This window comes from Ahaetulla prasina, chromosome 6 (assembly GCF_028640845.1).
Source record: "Ahaetulla prasina isolate Xishuangbanna chromosome 6, ASM2864084v1, whole genome shotgun sequence".
Taxonomy (NCBI): Eukaryota; Metazoa; Chordata; class Lepidosauria; order Squamata; family Colubridae; genus Ahaetulla; species Ahaetulla prasina.
In genome coordinates, this window is record NC_080544.1 from 45,301,792 (window position 1) to 45,321,294 (window position 19,503).

The window sequence follows — 19,503 nt, forward strand, 5'->3', positions numbered from 1 at the left end:
CATTCTGCTGAAAATTCCGGCTGTACCAGAGGAGAAAAATATTTTCCTTTTCTCCTTCAGTTTCATCTAAACACATTGCAGTCTACACAATCCAGGCAAGACAAAGGACACAATTTGTAAAAAAGGAATCGGATACCAAGGCTTGTGTCCAACTCACTTTCTGCCCATCCCCTACTTCATTGAATAAACAATGTCCAGACTCAGTCTCATAGCAATATTCAAAGACCCAGAATCTTAGGAGCCATGAGTTTAATTGAATTTTTAATGGAGAATAGGGGAAGGCAAAAGTGAGGGGGAGAGAAACGATATTTTTAAAAGCTTGAGATGGAAAAATCACACCTGTCAAGTATGTCTCTTTTCCTATGTGCCTGCATATGTGTTTGATTCTTAAGCTCTGCTGATCACATGAACTGTAGCTGTTTCCTCCTCCCTCTGCTTCCACTCCACACTCTTATTTCATTAGCTGCAACTTTTGAAAACTATTCCCAAAGCAGAAGCTCTAATCCCAGACTTTGCTCTTCATCTTGGATTTTACTAGCAAATAACTTTCTTTCTTTCTTTCTTTGCTTACTTGTTTTTATCTTTCTTTCTGTTTCCATTTAAATTTAGTCTGGAAAACTGCAGGGCTACATTGTTTTAGCACAAGTAAACATGATGAAACAGATTCCCATTTTCAAGAAGATATCCTTTCTTCAATTCTACCTTGTTTTTTGTTATTTTGATCTGGTACTGCTTGGCTTTATCACGTGGGCTCTTCCCATGGAGGACCAGGATTACTACCTACAAGAAATCATCAATAGGAATCATTATTATTCTTATCCGGATCCCAATGAGGATTTGTCACCTTTCACAGAGCAACCAAGAGAAAAAGACTTGAAACCTTCTGCTGAAATAGAGGCATCTCCAAGATTCAAACCAGGCAAGAAAGAGTACAAATCCAAGAAAACTATCAAACCAAGAAAGGATAAATCAACTCTGGAAACACCACCAGGTAACTATCTTCCTTTTCTTTCAAATTTTAACGTTCTAGATGGGTCTCAAGAGAGCTCTGCTTTCCTATAAGCATAAACTCATACATAATACGTAAATTAAACAATTTGTTATTAAAAGCAGCTATTATGTTTACAGGGTAGTTTCTCCTAAAACCTAGTAATTCTCTCTACTCTTTTAGGAAAACATAGCCTTGCTATTACTCTTTCTTTGGTCTTTTCACTTAAATGTTTTCAAAAAACCCTTTTCTCTGTACCCAGCTTCCTTTTCTCAATTGTAGATGACATCTGCTTTTCTGTTTAATATAGATACACATATAAATGAAGTTTTATTGTGAAATTCATAGGGAAGGAAGGATATGAAATTTCTTTCTGGAACAACATGTGGATTTTGCTTTATCTTATATGAAAGCTCTGCTCAACGGTGATCAGAGAAGATATTAGATAAAATTCAATTAATGCAAAATGAAAAACACAAACAGATACAAAATAAATTAGCAAATATATTATCATCCTCACCATCCTCACTCTTTCTATATAATGACGTTTAAGATTTTAAGTCCTAAGACACCTGAAATACAATGATTTCTCTTGATTTTTTCAGGTTATGGTTTCATTTTTTTGAAAATACATTTTTATATTAATTTTTATTTTAATTTTGTTCTTTGTTTTATTTATGCAGTCCTGTAAAAAAAGATGTTAAGTCTTTCTAACAACAAACAGTTCAATGTGTTTACAAGACAGTAATAGGAACCTAATATTTGTAATGCATCATGAAAACTGTCATATACAACTACACATGTATCAAATATTAAAAATAATATATTGAACAAAAATAAATGAATGAATTTTCTCCCATCAAAGCTCTCAGTATGCTAATAATGTGAGTGCAAGAGTTTTACTTTATTACTCCTTACACTTTTCTTTGATTTCGTTCCTGAGCAACATGCTTAAATGCTGGACAGTTGGCCCAATAGTCTGGCACTGTAGGACTCTTGGAATGTGTTGGCACATCATGCACTGTTACATAACAATTACATCTTGAAATGGTGTCTTGTTGGATTAGTCTCATCTCAGCAAGAGATTTTGTGCTGCTGGAAGTGGAATGACAAATTACACTTGCCTCCTCAGGTCCATCTCTCTAGCTGAAAACCAGACACATTAATATGCTGTTTTAGACAGCAATGTAAAAAGCATTTCTGCTACCATTAAATGGTACTTCTGTTGGCCTAACTATGCAGGGTAGCCATGGATCTTAGTACAAGCAATGGGAATGCTGCCATTCCTTATTGTACAGCATCTTCAGGAAATAATTACTTTGTGCACAGGTGATTTTTAGAAAAGCTCTTGCATTGATTGTTTGGCTAGATTCCTAGGGATATTGTTAACACGAAGGCATAAAAGTGGAGAATCATGTAGATAAGCAACTATTAATCTTAATAGATACTTTTGGTTCTATTTGTAGAGTTAATGGTCTGTTTCTGTAATAAGGTATTCAAGAAAAACAGTAGATTAAAGGCTAAAGAAGATAATTCAAGTGGCAAACATTAAAAATGCCCTCCATTTCTTTTTTAGCTATATGGGGCTAAAGGCATGTTGAATTAATTAGGTGTTTGTTGCAAGCAATCAGTTGCGTCTATGTTGGAATGAACCAAAGCCAAGGGATAGAGTTGTCCTTTGGTTGACAGCTGTTACGGATCATTAGTTTGCTTTGAATCAGAAGTGGACTAAAATTTATAATAATCAGAAAGTTTCAGCTTCTTACATGCAATGCTCACTCATGATTAGTGTACTCCAATAAAGATGGAAATCTTGAATGTAACTGTTAGAGACATGCTCACAGGAAGCGGATAGGTTTTGTTTTAGTTTCATTTCTGTTGACTTGAACAAGAAATTTATTGTGATGGGAATTTTAATCTACTCAGATCCAGAGCAGCTTCCTACTTACATGGCGTTGGTTATGATATGCAATAATCAGAAAGAGCAATAATTAGAAATAGCAGCTTTCTCCAAAGTCTATCAACTGTACTCTTATAAACTGTAATCAATTTGTTTTGCATTAGAGTGGCAAGAAATCTGAATGACCAACTTGTTGGGGCCAGTCATTAGTTGAAGAGGGAATGAGGGTTGCCATATTGGTATGAGTGTCATGGCCATTATTACCTTTCCAAGTCTTGGAAGCCGTATGTCCACATAACTTTGGATAACTGACCTCCTTTTAATATTTGTAGAGGTCTGCAATTTTTATTTTTGAAGCCCCATGCCGATAATGGGCAAAGTTAAATAAGAGATCAGCTTTTCTTTCTGTTTCTTTTTCCAAAGTAAGCTGCTAGGGGAGGAAAGTAGCAGCCTTGCCAAAGTTTTGATTTGATTACTTGCAGAAGGCTTTCAAAAATAATTTCATGAACCACAGAATCTTTATCTGTGCTTTAACTGTGCTTATGAGGTGAGAATTAAAAGGAAGATTTGGCAAGCATCTTTAGCCAAGGATATAAAAGGCTGCATTATGGAGGAGGAAAATCTGGATTCTCCTAACACAGGGATGACCAACTTTCAAAGGATCAGGGGCCATTATTCAGTAAGGGTAGGATACAGTGTTGGAAGTGACATCATGGATGCACGGCTGTCTTTAGAAGATCATATGATAGCTGTCACCAGGGGAGCTTTTCATCAGGTTCGCCTGATACGCCAGTTACGCCCCTTTCTGGATCGGGCTTCCTTATGCACGGTCGCTCATGCCCTTGTTACATCCCGCCTGGACTACTGTAATGCTCTCTACATGGGGCTCCCCTTGAAGGGTACCCGGAGACTCCAACTGGTCCAGAATGCGGCTGCGCGGGTGATAGAAGGAGCACCTTGTGGCTCCCGTGTAACACCCCTCCTGCGTAGTCTGCACTGGCTCCCGGTGGTCTTCCGGGTTCACTTCAAGGTACTTGTTATCACCTTTAAAACGCTCCATGGCCTAGGGCCGGGATATTTACGGGACCGCCTACTGCCACCATTAACCTCTCACCGACCAGTGCGCTCTCAGAGAGGGCCTCCTCCGGATACCGTCAGCTAAACAATGTCGGCTGGCAACCTCTAGGGGGAGGGCCTTCTCTGTGGGGGCCCCTACCCTCTGGAACGAGCTCCCTCTGGGGCTTCGTCAACTCCCCGATCTCAGGTCCTTCCGCCGCGAGCTGAAGACGTTGCTGTTTCGAAGAGCAGGACTAGCTTGAACGTAGTTTTTAAATTGGGATTTTTAAAAAAGGGGTTTAATTGAGGTTTTAAATTTGTATTTAAAAGTTTTAGGGCATCAATTGAATTTAACTGTCTATTCTTTTAGCTGTTTATATGTATTATATGTTTTCTGTTGTTTTTTGGCTGTGAACCGCCCTGAGTCTTTTGGGAGATGGGCGGTATACAAATATAATAAATAATAATAATAATAATGGTAAATTGGTGAAGTTATAGCAAAGACTGGAATTCCCATTGTCTTGTTGATTATTTCTTACCGGTAGTAACATTCCCCCGCCCCCCCGTCTTCTTTGGTGCTGAGAGTTACAAGCAGGAATGCAGCATTGGAACAACAGACTTGGAAGGGACCTTAGAGGTCTTCTAGTCCAATCCTCTGTTCAAGCAAATGACTGTATACCATTCAGGTCCAATCTCTTCTTAAAGCCTCCAGTGATAGAGCACCCATAACTTCTGGAGGCAAGTCATTCAACAGATTAATTGTTCTGTCAGGAAATTTCTCCTTAGTTCTAGGTTGGATCTCTCCTTGATAAATTTCCATCTGTTACTTTTTGTCCTGCTCTCAGGTACTCTGGAAAGGTTGGCCCCTTCTTCTCTATGACAGGCTTTCAAATATTGGAAGACTGCTATCATGTCACTCCTAGTCCATCTCTTTGTTAAACTAGACATACCAGTTCCTGCAACCATTCTTCATATGTTTCTCTGCACATCTTTCTCTGCACTCCTTCTAGAGACTCAACATCTTTTTGTATCATGATGACCAAAATTAAGTGCAGTTTCCAAGTGTGGTGTTACAAAACAGTATAAATTAGCACTAACACTTCATGTTAGTGAAGTGTTAATAACATTTCATGTGACCCTGATAATATCCCTCTGTTGATGCAGCCCTCTGCAGAACTGCATTGGCTTTTTTGGCAGCTGCAACACATTGCTGGTTCTGGAAAGAACCCTCCCATTCGTACATTAAAGAAACTTCCAACTTCACCAAATGGAGTCTGAATCAAACTGCCGAAATTTGGTGACAAAATGGTATAATGATGGCACAATTCTAAGCCATTTTGGGGATGGGGATGGGAGGTTAAGTGTAGAAATGAAAATGAGAGGCCAACATTTCTGTTTCACCTGAACTTTTATTATTGTTTTGCATGAAAATTTCAGAGTGCAAACTTGGGGTGTTGTGTTCAGTGGTGGGCTCAGCCTCAAAAATGTGCCTAAATAGGATGGCATAGAACTGGGGCAGGGAGGGGATGGGGGGGACAGGGGGGGATGGGCCCACCCATGATTTCCACTACTGGTTCGGGTAAACAGGTCCGAACCAGCTGAATACCTGTTCTGTCCTCCCTCGCCTCCGTCCGAATGACGGCTTAATTAGCCATCACTATCAGCTCTGGCAGCAGAATAGCCAGCGTCTGCCAAGAGCCTCCATTATCTTCCACGATGCTGGTGAGTCACCTAGAAACAAACTTCAGCTCTTACTCAGTGGATTTGCCTGTTACAAAGAGACACAGCAGCTCTTGCTGCTTTTATATCCTGTGGGGTGTGGCTCCATGACTCAGCACTTCCTAGGCCTGCCACACCCTTGCTTCTGTTGTTCCCTCCTCTCCTGCCTACAAAACCAAGCCTGATTGCCGTCAGCTGGGTCTGCAGGCGTGGCCTTGGGGGGGGGGAAGAGTCAGGGGATGGAGGCCTCATAATCTCTTCCACCTGGCCTGTTTCTGGCTCCTGGAGCTGAGCCAGGCAAGCCGGTGCTCCTGAGGTAAGTCCTGACGGCCCTTCCCCCTCACTGTCCAAGTCACTTTCTGGCAGCAGGCCTGGCTCGGGGGGCACAGACACAACATACTGCAAATGGGTGTAACAGTGGTAGATTGTTCACCTGTCTTAATATATCTGAGGCCCATGAGAAGGAGAACTGATAAATAAGATTTACACCAATATGAACTGCCAGTGTCATTTTCATTACTCCATCCATACTGACTGGCTTGTACATTCTATGTCTCTAATCCTTGTGGAGAGGAATGGAACAAGCATGTTAAAAAGTATTTTTCTGTAGGTCACTAAGAATATAGGCCTAATTAACAACCTTGAAAAAAAACCATTACCTGCTAATCAATTTAGAGGTTGAGTGTTGTTTTAAAGTGAAATGGAAAAAATATATCATATTTTTATCTTAGTGGCCTGATACTCAACACTGTATTTTTTTAAAAATATCCACTGCCTGAGAGCTAGGCTTTGTATCAAGTTATGATCATATGGAACATATTGTGAAAAATGTGTGCATCAGTGGATAAATGTCATTTATTGTCTGCAAATATAGACCCAATAAGCTTTCAACTGGTGGGTCCATATTAGCAACTGTTTCAACATCCTCTATAAATCAGGCCTTGCAGTGACATATTTCATAAGTAGGCATGCTGGTGCTTCCTAGATATTTTGAATTTCAATTCCATTCTCATTTAGCATGAAAAGTGCTAGGAGACTGTGGAAGCTGTAGACCCAAACATCTGGAGAACATCTGCTTCATATGCGTCATAGGATTATGGGGAGGATTATTGAGATGGTGGTACATGAAAGGATTTATACATATTTAGGCAATATGTCGTAAATCCCAGTTGCCAGATGCTACATTGCTGAATGGGAAAGAAGTTGATGTTCAACACATCTGGAAGCCACCAGGTTGCCTAGGTCTGAAATGCATCATTTCTCAGCCTGATTTATAGAGGATGTGGGAATAGCTGCTGATATGGGACCACCAATTAAAAGGTTATTGGGTCTATGTTTACATATAATAAATGACATAATCTACTCATACATACATTCCACATAATATATTCCTTAGATGTACAGCTTAATACAATGGCCTAGCTCATATCATTGTGACCATTAGCCTTGCTAGCAGAAGATGGTGAGAAACATAGTCCAGCAGCATCTGAGGACTCAAGTTTGTAAAATGTGGCAAGAGGTTGTCCTGTCCTCCATTCTTTACAGCATCCTGATCAGAGAACTACCCAACCATAACATACTCTCTTTGCCTTTTATATAAAGATTTTCTTGGCAGAAGAAGATCGCATAGGATGAATTCTGTTTTCCATCCAAGTAAGCCTAAGACAAAAATATCTAGCCTGCACTGCCAGATGTATTTCATTTAAGGGAACATTCTTTATTCTACAATGCTTCCATGCCAAATGTTTCTTTTCCATAATATTACCTTCCGTGTCCACAAAAGGCATTTCAAACCACATGATGTTACTAATATTTTCAGGCCCTTGAAAAGCCAAAATTGCAAATTTTTATAGAACAATAAACAATAGTTCTCTTTATTGTACACATGCCATTATCCCAATTAGACTGAGTCAACTGGGAATTCTGAGATTGCTGTCTCAGGACATCTGCAGGCCACTTGAAAGAAGGATGGTGAATGTTAAGAAACAGTCTTAGGGAGTATACATGGAGATCCAACTTAATAGCATCCTTAGTTTTCTGTGCGTTGTGCTGCATGACAATAAAGCCCTTTTGTTTCATAGTTAAATAATGTGCACTTTAAAGGCGTCCTTGACTTACAACCACAGTTGGGACAGGAATTTCAGTCATAAGTTGTTGGAGTCATGGCATCCATATGACTGGATCTGATTTTTTTGCACTTTTTACAGTAGCTGTTAAGTGAATCACACAGTTCTCCAGCAAATCCATTCTTCTGAATGGGTATTTTTTTGGTATAAACTGGCAAAAAACACTGTAAACATCTCAAACATGTTTACATGATATTGGGATGCTGCAACCAACTGTAAATGTGAACTGATTGCCAAGTGTCCATAAGACAGTTATGTGACTGCAGTGGGTGGATGGGTGGGAACACACACAGCCATGGGGAAAATACCCTTTTTGAGGTCATGCAACTTTGAAGTATCATTAAACAACTGTTCATATGTTGGGTATTATGTTTATCATTTAGAATGGGAAGCTTCCATAGAAAGGGGCATGCATTACTTAGTGTACAAGATATGCTACATCTTACTTAGAAAATGCTATCTATTTTGTCTGCCTAAGCCAATAGTTCTCAACCATTTCTTCACCCCTGACCCCTTTTAAATACCTTTGGTGGCCATGGACCAATAAGACTTGACTCAAGATTTAAATCATAACATTTCTTCAAGCCTCCGTGGATTTCATGGCTCCTAGGGTTCCACAGGTTGAGAACCACTGACCTAGATGATATTCCCTGGGCAATCTTTTCCATTAAAGGCCCCATTTCATGAGAAGGTAATCTGGGGAAAAGACCAAAACCAGAAAAAGTGTTTAAGAAAAGATAATATCTCATATATAGATCAATTAAAAAACAATAACTTGAGGCAATATTAAAAAAAATCATACCAATATGATGTACCCACAAACCCAGGCGTTGTTAACATTTTGGTTAACAAATCTCTGGAAGGAGGTTGAGATCCATAAGGAAGACATCATGACAGAGAAGGTATGCTTCCTACCCTTCACCAGATGACATCACTTCATCTAAGAGAATGGGAGAAAGTCCACTGAGATGGCTCTAGTGGAACAGATAGAAACCGCAGGGGTCAGGGTTATGGGTCACAATTCAGATTGAGACCCTGAGTCCGATTCTGACAATGGTGTGCCAACTGAGTCTGTGGATTGTCAGCCTTTGGAAACTTCAAGCCATGATACATCTGAAGAGGCTGAGGAATCCCAAGCATCTCCTGATCAGATGGAACAGTCAGATGACAAGACACAACCTCCAAGCCATAAATCTTGATGCATGCAGTGAAAAGCAGAGCTATGCCAGTCCATGAGGCTTCTCACTAGGCAAAGGTCATGGCCTGAGTAATTGCAGCCAGCTGGCTGCAGTCATATTTATGTAGCTGCTTTGTCTTTTTATTGAAAACAATCAATTGGAATCCTAGTTCATGAGTCTGGTTCCTGCGTTTACTTACTCTTGGACCCTTGACTATTGGACTGGCTAACTAACTGACTTGGTACTTTGAATCCTGCAATGAATTTGGACCATTCTGAACCAACTGAAGCTTCTAAATACCGTTCAAGAATAGCCCCCCAGAGACTGCATTGCAACAGTCCATTGCTTCCACCTTAGAGTCACTCATCCAGAAAAACTGTCTTAATCTGCAACCTAGAAGGAAAAGATAAGTAGTTTTACAAACAGCTTAAAATAAACTCTCACACAATGATTTTGTAATTAGATAAAGGCTCTGTGAAATTAGGTTAACAAATGTATCAGATTCTAGGACTACAGGCTAACCATTTCTGTCATACCGCCCTGAACTAGATTTAGATCCAGACTTTCCTGCTCTTTGAAATTGCAAAGCAACAACTCATGGTCTGCCTATTTCACTCATCAATTTCTTGCTATAAATTATTCCTCCTATAAAAACAAGTCCTCCATAGACATATACACTTTTTAAAAAAAACCTGAAGAAACAGTACAAGTCTGGAGAAAGAGAAAAATTGCTAATGAGTAAATTTCAAACTAAGGGGATGCAATGGCTCAGGGATTAAACACACTGAGCCTTCCTATCTGGAAAGCTGGGCTCAAGAACTGAGCACTGTGCAACGGGATGAACTCCTGTTACTTGCTCCAGCTCCTACCCACCTAGCAGTTTGAAAGTGTGAAAATGTAAGTAGAGAAATGCCCCTTCAGTGGGACAGGTAAAAGCATTCCATGTGTCTTGGCGTAGTAGTCATGCTGGCCTCATGACTATGGAAGGAACTTTCTCTCTTGGCTAAGAAATGGAGATGAGTCACACACGGCTGGACAGGGGAAACCTTTAAATTTAAAACTACAGAAAGGCACGTATGGTATAAAACAGGATTCTATTACTGGATGGATAGATTTCAAGACCTTTCAGGAATTCTCTCCATCCTATAATTAAAAATTATGGGACATCCATACAATAAATGTCCTTTCGCTCATTTGTATCTGTCCTGAGTTGATGAGTAGACATCTGAAACTCTTTTGCTATGGTAGTTGTTAGAATAATATACAAACCCACATAATTAAGATTTAAAATCAAGCTTGAAATGTTCATGAGTAAACATTTGTCATCAGAAATTTGGCTCCCAGTTATGAGGAAAGATGCATTTAAAACAAAAGACACACAACAGGAGTTTGACCTTTCAGTGTGATATTCCTCTCTTTTGTTTTAATGCAGATGAACAGACCTGAAGAAAACTCTATTGGCCAATATTCTGGAATGTTTGGGCATTCCAGAAGACCAAACCAGTTTTGAAGATACCTGGTCTCTAGTTGGTTCTTTTCTGTCATTTGTTTGATCAAATGTTCCACCTTCCCTCAACCCCCTTTCTTGATATGAGAAAAAAATAAATAAAGATGAAAGTATGTTCCAATAATTAGAAGCCTGTCTGGTTCAAAATCTGCACTACTTCCTGCCACAAGAAACTCAGCGAATTGGAACATGTTGCAATGGAAAATGCTAAAACAAGATAACAGCCACCTATTATGAGATTATGCTGAATAGGCTTTTATATATAGAGATGTTATAATGTTTGTTTGATTTATTTTAAAAGTTTGTTCCAGGTGGATAAAATGGAAGTGTTAAGCGAAATAGTAAAAATATTATCCTGAGTTCATAAATGATAGAAAATTACTGAGAAGATTGAACTGTAATTATAAATTTATCTTCCCACAAGGTAATTAGCAGAGATGACAAATCTGTTTATTTCCAATTATATCACGTCCATGTATTTTCAGGCTCAAATCTGTTCCGTCTTATTTTCATCTATTTTTTTATATAAATGTGTATTTTTGAATGTTCTCTAATATAAACATTTTGTACTAATAATTTCATTTTTGAATTAATTATCTCTGATATTCTTTCTGAACAACTTTTTCTCATGCAGGTATGATGCACATAATTGTCCTTAATATGCATTTTTGTACATGTTTTTATACACTTGAAAATTTATAGGAATGTGCAATCTGGAAAATTTCTCCCCGGCACTTGCTTTAAGAAATGCAAGATTAGTTCGCTTAAAATGCAAGCAGAATGAATTCCCTGCAACACCCCATCAATTTTATTTATACGTTTCTTCCCAAATAAGAATGATGGCTATCCCGAAGAGCTTGCCTATTTAAACAGGTTTACCACTATTCTAGGACAAGAGAAACTTTGCCTTCTGGTTCCTAGACTTCTTTTCCCAAACTCTCTCATTTGTTCAGGCATTCATCTGTATATGTGACAGTTGAAAGTACATATGGTGAGGTTATCCAAAACTGGCCAAGCAAGAGATATACATTTATTTTGAATTATATAGGTAGTCCTTGACTTATGCCCATAATTGAGCCCAACATTTCTGTTGTTAAGTGAGATATTTGTTAAGTGAGTGTTGCCCCATTTTACGACCTTTCTTGCCACGGTTGTTAAGTGAATGACTGCAGTTGATAAATTAGTTACACGATTGTTAAGTGAATCTGGTTTCCCCATTGCCAGAAGGTTACAAAAGCTGATCACATGACCTCAGGACACTGAAAAGGTCATAAATATGAACTAGCTGCCAAGCATCTGAATTTTGATCACATGATCATGGGGATGCTGCGAAGATCATAACTGTGAAAAATGGTCATAAGTCACATTTTTCAGGGCAGGTGTAACTTTCAATGATCACTAAATGAACTGTTGTAAGTACTTTTCAAGGACAATAAGAGGGAGGATTATCATGGTGTGATGATAATATTGATTAAATGGAAGGAAGAGAACTTTTAGACAAGACTTTTGGATTTCTTCCGTGACTGTATTGCTGATGTTTGGACCTACTAAAATATGGCACCAGTCCAAATTTCAGTGGCCTGATCGCTGAGGGTTCTTAGCAGCATATTGTTTGGCATACAGGTATGTTTGACTTACAACCATTCATTTAATGACAGTTCGAAATTACAAAAGCCCTTCAAAAAATGTGTCTTATGAGCGTTTTTCACACCATTGCAGCATCCCCATGATCACGTGATCAAAACTTAGATGCTTGGCAAAATGGTTGCCCTGTCCTGGGGTCATGTGATCTCACCTTTTGTAGCCGTCTTACAAGCAAAGTCAACAGGGAAGCCAGATTCACTTAACAACTGCAGTGGTTCACTTAACAACTGTGGCAAGAAAGGTTGTGAAATGGAACAAAACTAACTTAACCACTGTCTTATTAAGAAACAGAAATTTTGGACTCAGTTGTAGTCATCAGTTAAGGACTTATACGTGTATACACATTGTATGGAGCTAAGGCTGGTTTAGCCTTAGTGTCTCAGCATCTACCAACTATTAGCCTATGAAGAACATTTTGTCGCCTTGCCTGAATATAATTAAAGCTACTGTATCTTTATAAACATGCGCAATTGCTGTAGTCCTGAAGGCTGAAGTCATTGTACATCTTCCTACCAGGAAGATACCAGTACCTTCTTTTTCTTCTACACATGCCTAGCCTTCATGGGTTCTAATAAATATCTAAGCAGAGATCATGAAACAGCATAATTTCCTTGACACATAGAACAACCATGGTCATTGAAAGAAAAGGCTTTCGGAAAAATTACTTTTGCTGCATTCCAAATCATTTCGTAAAACATCTTAAGAATGTGACAGGGAATATCCAGGCAGAGTTATTCATGGCAGTCCTTAAAAGGAAGATTAAGGGCCATAAATGAAACAGCAAAACCCTGATTGAGGGTTCAGTATTTAGGATTAACATGAAATATCTCACCTCTGTAGCTCTCGTGTTAGCCAGTTACTAACATATTTCAAAGAATAGTTCCGAGGTTTTTGATTCCCAGTAATGTATTCCTTGGTTTGTTACCTCCATTGCAAATTTCTATTCTGGTCTGCTGAGGAATCAAATGCTTGTTTTGATTTTCGAGATTACTGCCAGATAAATCAAAAGCTCCTATACTTTGTGCTGACTTCAGCAGCACATGTGCTAAAAGCCCATCTACTTTGCAAAAAAATCTAAATTGGCATCTTAAGCACTCTATGCATATGTGAAGGAAACACAGTTTCTTTGTTTGCTGCCCAAAATGTATTTAAACTAAATCTATAACTGTGTTTCAAAGAGAAATTAGGAGATCTGCCATGTTTTTTTACTTAACAGTTGTAAAAGATCAGTTCCAGCTTTCAGTTTGTTTGCTTTTGCAATCTTTATTATTGCTGTTACTCAAGACTTAAGAAATCAGTGCTTTCAGATTGTTTTGGGATACCCTTATGGGAATAATTTGTTTTATCAACTCATTAAGAAAAAAATATGGTGTCATGCGTTCAAATAAGTTGTCTCTTGCCAATAAACTTTTTATGCCACAAAGCACTAAGCATATTATCTTACACAAGTAGTCCCGGACTTGCAACAGTTCGTTTAGTGACCATTCAAAATTGCAACAGCACTGAAAAATGTGACTTATGATCATTTTTCACAGTTATGACTTTTATAGCACCCCCATGATCATGTGGTCAAAATTCAGATGCTTGACAGCGGGTTCATATTTATGACCTTTGCTGTGTCTCAACGTCATGTGGTCATCTTTTGCAACCTTCTCGCAAGCAAAGTCAATGGGGAAGTCAGATTCACTTAACAACCGGCTTGACAACTGTGATTCGCTTAACAATTGTTAAGCAAGAAGGGTCATAAAATGAGGCAAAACTCATGTAACAAATGTTTCAAAGATTAAGAACAGAAATGTTGGTCTTAATTATGGTCATAAATCAGGAACTACCTCTATAAGGTTATACATACAATGTGATACTGGAAAAATGATGTTTGTGTGGCATGCTTAGATGTCTAATGCTATGTCTGATTCAACACAGCAGCCTGCAATTACTGCAGGTTCAAGCCCGGCCCGAGGTTGACTCAGCCTTCCATCCTTTATAAGGTAGGTAAAATGAGGACCCAGATTGTTGGGGGGGCAATAAGTTGACTTTGTAAAAAATATACAAATAGAATGAGACTATTGCCTTATACACTGTAAGCCGCCCTGAGTCTTCGGAGAAGGGCGGGATATAAATGTAAATAAAAAAAAAAAGTCAAGAGCCAGATTCTCTTGAATCTGGGTTGCAATTTATGGGTTAAATCCAAGCAACCAAATGAGAGGTGGTCTTCACCTAACAATCACTTGTTCAGCAACCATTTGGTGAAAACAGTGCTGAACAAACTGGTCCTCATACTGAGGATAGTTGCAGCATCCCCAATGTCGTGTGATTAGTATTAGCAACCATTTCTGTTGACTTCCTATTGGCAATGTCAATAAAGAATCAGACAGAAAGTTCCAGATGGAGACAAGTAATATTGTACTTTACAACAATATTGCTTCATGATGGAAATTCAAGTCCCAATTATTGTTGCTGAGTGAGGGTCACCTATAAGTCTAATTTAAGAGGTAGTTTTTACATTTACTCCATCTGGTTTAGACTTACAACTTGTACCTCAGTTTACTTGCCTGAGTAGTCACATATAGGAGTATTTATCCAACTTCCTGCTGAAATTAGACTTGGATCAGATCTATGCATCTCTTTAACTTAACTGTTTTTCAGGGATACTTCTCTCTGAGGGAGTCTTTTAGAACTGAAGTTGATGTGACATTATCCATAGCACAACATAAATCTTGTTATTTAGGGTATGTGATGGGAGACGTTTTGGTGCAACCAAACTGATGACACAACAGGGAATTATAACTTGTAAGCTACCCAGAGTCATCTTGTAGGGGCAATGGATGACATAAAAATTTAATAAATAAATACAATAAAATATAACAAAATCCACCTGGATGCTTTTGCGGGAGTGGACATGCCATCTTCCTTTACTCACCCGTGGTGGCTAGAGACAGACAGGCAAATCATGTGATGGAGGTGACAGGGGCCATTTTATTCTTACCTACCAAACTTCTCAGATGGCAAGCTGTCAGGTTGTGGACTGCTTTGGTGTATTGTACTGGCTCCATGTACAGTGTGTTAATAATCAAGCATGCATTCTAACTTCCTTACTAGATTATCTATACATCTGTATAATTGTAGGTCTTTGGTTATCTTTATAATTATTTGTACTTTAATTCAATAATTCAGGCACTTTCATCTTCTAATCATCACTCTCTAATGTTAGTAAAGAAAGTAGTAATTTGGTCTCCAAAGTGAGAAGGAGAAGGTCATTGGCTTCCTTTTACTTCCAAGAACAACTTGTAGGCAACAATATTTTAAAAAAACACCCTCAAAAAGCTAGTCTCTGCATGACACAACAGTAGGATGCCTACATCCCAAATTAATGGACCCTAAATAGAGCAGGTGTGTACTTATAATTCTATCTTGGGATGCAGTTCTAGGCTTTCTTATCGTAGAGCACACATTTCTCTTATCAGGTAAGTGTTGCCGAGCATAGTTCCATAGCTATTTTGAAATTCTTCCATTCAAAAGGAGCACCTTTTAATCCTGTAGTCTGCAAGCTTTTTTCTTGCTAAGATTGCTTTATAGCTTCTTATGGTTCTCAGAGTTCAATTTTTATGAAGTTTAATATTTTATATTAAACTATAAGTTATAGTTCCAGATGAATCTAGGATGCTGCCATATGGTCTGAATCAAGTTCTGTCTTTCTGGGTGCCAGGGCCTTGTTTTAACTGGTGGAAAATAAGTATTGATAATTATTAAATTAACATGCTTTAATATAGCATTTTAACAATGTAGCATGTTGATCATGGTGCCCTATTAAATATATCTCTGCCTTTAAAGCACTTGAGACAAAGAAAACTCAAATCCAAATAATTCTGACACAAAAATATTGTTTAAAATGTTTAAATTGAAATAAAGACACCAGAAGGGAAAAAAATGGAAAAATATAAAGGACAATAAATCAAGCAAACTGGCTGGGAAGCTAAAATTTAACACACTGTTTAATATTATAAATGCATCTAGCATAACAAAACGAAAGAAAGAAAGAAAGATATGACAAGAAACTAAACCAGAAATCAAAAGAATTTCAACTAGAGCTCACAAAAATAGTAACCTAACCTTAATGACTACTGAACTTTATGAAAAAAAGAGAGAGTCAATTGCTTCTCAAACTCAAATAATTGTTGATGAAAAAAATGATAATATACCTTTAGCATCAGAAGATTCAACCATGGTTAACCCCAAATGCTGTCAATGTTGGAACACCATTAAAATACTAAGTTGTTGATACACCCTGAAACCAAAACTTATGTCCACTAAATTTCTTTACATGAATTATTCCAAATCAAAGGGAATAGTATTACAACTGGAACAGAAATTACATTGAGTTCAATTCTTGGAACATCTGATTCCATTAATTAGTATAATTTATGATTAATAAGGTAGAGCAAATATCCCCAATTTCTGGGTTGTGGCTCACTAGTGGGCTGTGACCTATTTGCAATTGGGCCACAGAAATGGAAGGCAAGTGTATGCGCTTGCACGCACAACCCATTTGCACAAATACTCCATTTGTGTGAGATGCAAGCGTGTGTGCAAATTGACCTGATCCTGCAGAACCATCCCCTCTTCTCCCCATCCCCCCAGTCTGCAAAGCTGGAAAGGTTGGGGAGTTCTGAGGTAAAGTATTTATTTTAAATTTATTTTAAGGCAAGAACAATTTTTAGATTCAAAACAGTGGAAGTGGTAGTTAGCATATTTGAATTCAAGAATTCTATTTCTTATAAATTTATGATTGTATGCAAAATATAAGCAAGTGTACATCAATTCTTCTTCTTCTTCCTAGCCGGATCTGCTTTTTGGATCATTGAATGCCACTTTGCACAGTCAGCTATGTCTCCAGGGTGCAGGCCTGCAGTTTGAATATCTTTGTTGATGATGCCATCTCTGTTTTGGGAGCCCAGGAGGTCACTGCCCATTGACTTTTAGTTGTTAGGCAGTCTTGGCAACAATGGAAGGTGCAGCTCTCAGGATATGTCCATACCAGCAGAGCCGGCCTTCTCTCATCTTCTCTATAATTGGTGCCACACAGGGGTAAAATTCAAAATTTTTCCCTACCAGTTCTGTGGGCATGGCTTGGTGGGCATGGCAGGGGAAGGATATTGCAAAATCTCCATTCCCACCCCACTCTGGGGCCAGCCAGCCAAACTACTCAAAATGTCTACCATTTCTCCAGAACTTGTTAGAACCTGCTGGATTTGACCATTCATGCCACACCAAAATGTTGTTGAATGGGGTTATTTGTGATGTGGTCAAGAAGGGAGATATCCAATGGAACATTCACATTTCCATGGCATGGAAATAGCTTTCTGTCCCTGATGTTGCTGCCTACCATTCAATGCCATACAATGCATACAGTGCAATAGGGTGGATGGTTGTTTTATAATCTTAGATTTAAGACGGGGTGGCGTCTGTCACATAATACACCAGTGAGTTCTTGCCAACACAGCCAGGCTGCATTCATCCTGGCTGTGCAGCAAGTGTACATCAATTGTACAAAGCTAAAAATTGACCATCCAAACCATCAGGGAAAGTAGACTCAGGGCGGCTTACACTATGTTAAGCAAATAGTCTTCATCCATTTGTATATTATATACAAAGTACACTTATTGCCCCCAACAATCTGGGTCCTCATTTTACCTACCTTATAAAGGATGGAAGGCTAAGTCAACCTTGGGCCTGGTGGGACTTGAGCCTGCAGTAATTGCAAGCAGCTGTGTTAATAACAGACTGTCTTAGCAGTCTGAGCCCCATACCAGAGGCCCATACTTATGAGCATAAGTATGTAATAACTATATTAATTAGATATAATGAAAGGGAATAATAGGACAGGAATGGTAGGAACGTTTGTGCTCTTATGCACGCCCCTTACAGACCTCTTAGGAATGGGGTGAGGTCAATGGTAGACAGTTTTTGGTTAAAGCTTTTGGGATTTTGAGAAGAGACCACAGAGTCTGGTAGTGTGTTCCAAGTGTTAATAACTCTGTTACAGAAGTCATATTTTCTGCTATCAAAATTGAAGCGGTTTACATTAAGTTTAAATCTATTATTTGCTTTTTATTGTTGCGATTGAAGCTGAAGTAGTCTTCAACAGGAAGAACATTGCAATAGATGATTCTATGAGTTAAACACAGGTCCTATCGAAGGCAGCGGAGTTCTAAGTTTTCTAAACCCAGGATTTCAAGTCTGGTGGCATAAGGTATTTTGTTGTATTCAGAGGAGTGGAGAACTCTTCTTGTAAAATATTTTTGGACACGTTCAATTGTATTGATGTCTGAAATGTGGTATGGGTTCCAGACAGGCGAGAATTCAAGAATTGGTCTAGCAAATGTTTTATATGCTCTGGTCAGTAGTGTAGTGTTTTTGGAAAAGAAGCTATGCAAGATTAGGTTTACAATTCTTAGAGCCTTCTTTGCTATGTAGTTGCATTGGGCTTTGGCACTTAGATCATTTGATATGAAAACTCCAAGGTCTTTAACAGAGTGGGGATCATCTGTAAGGTAATGTCCATCAAGCTTGTACTTAGTGTTTGGGTTCTTTTTTCCAATATGTAAGACTGAGCATTTGCTGGTTGAGATTTGGAGTTGCCATGTTTTAGACCATTCGGATACAAAGTCAAGGTCTTTTTGAAGGGTAGTTGTATTGTTGGTGGTGTTAAATAGTTTGACATCATCAGTAAAGAGAACACAATTACTTATGATATGGTCACAGAGATCATTAATGTATAATATGAAGAGCGTTGGTCCAAGAACGTTGCCTTGGGGAACGCCACTCTTGACAGGAACAGGATTTGATAGAGCATTGCCAATTTTGACCACTTGTTTTCTGTTTGACAGGAAAGCAGTTATCCAATTGTGGAGGGGTCCTGAAATGCCATAGGATTTTAGTTTTAGGAGAAGTTTATCATGTACTACTGAGTCAAAAGCTTTACAGAATTCTATGTAGATTGCAACTATTGATTTGCCCTGATCAAGATTTGTAGTCCATATGTTTTTGCTGTGGAGAAGTTGTAAGTTACATGATAATTTTTTTCTGAAACCAAATTGTTTATTAGAGAGTAGGTTGTTTGCTTCGAGGTGGAGGGTAATGGATTGGTTGATGATAGATTCCATTACTTTGCAGGTGATACAGCATAGAGATATCGGTCTGTAATTTTCAACTAGGCTGGGGTCTCCTTTTTTGAAGATAGGGATGACTGTGGCTAGTGACCAAAGTTTGGGAAGGGAACTGGTCGTGAAAGCTTTTTTGAAAATTATGCTTAGGAATCCTGCTATATTAGTAGAAAGTTTTTTTAAGAAGTATGCACATAGTCCATCAGGCCCAATAGATAGAGA

The 19,503-nt window shown here is 38.5% G+C and overlaps 1 protein-coding gene across 1 annotated transcript in view; it reads left to right on the forward strand.

Moving 5' to 3' along the window:
- The first annotated feature begins 438 nt into the window (after positions 1-438).
- CPXM2 (carboxypeptidase X, M14 family member 2) overlaps positions 439-19,503 on the forward strand; it is a 102,088-nt gene continuing 83,023 nt past the window's right edge. Inside the window, exon 1 of the mRNA XM_058188592.1 lies at positions 439-991. Coding sequence (XP_058044575.1) covers positions 652-991 — 340 coding nt within the window. The 5' untranslated portion in view covers positions 439-651. The remainder of the gene's footprint in view (positions 992-19,503) is intronic.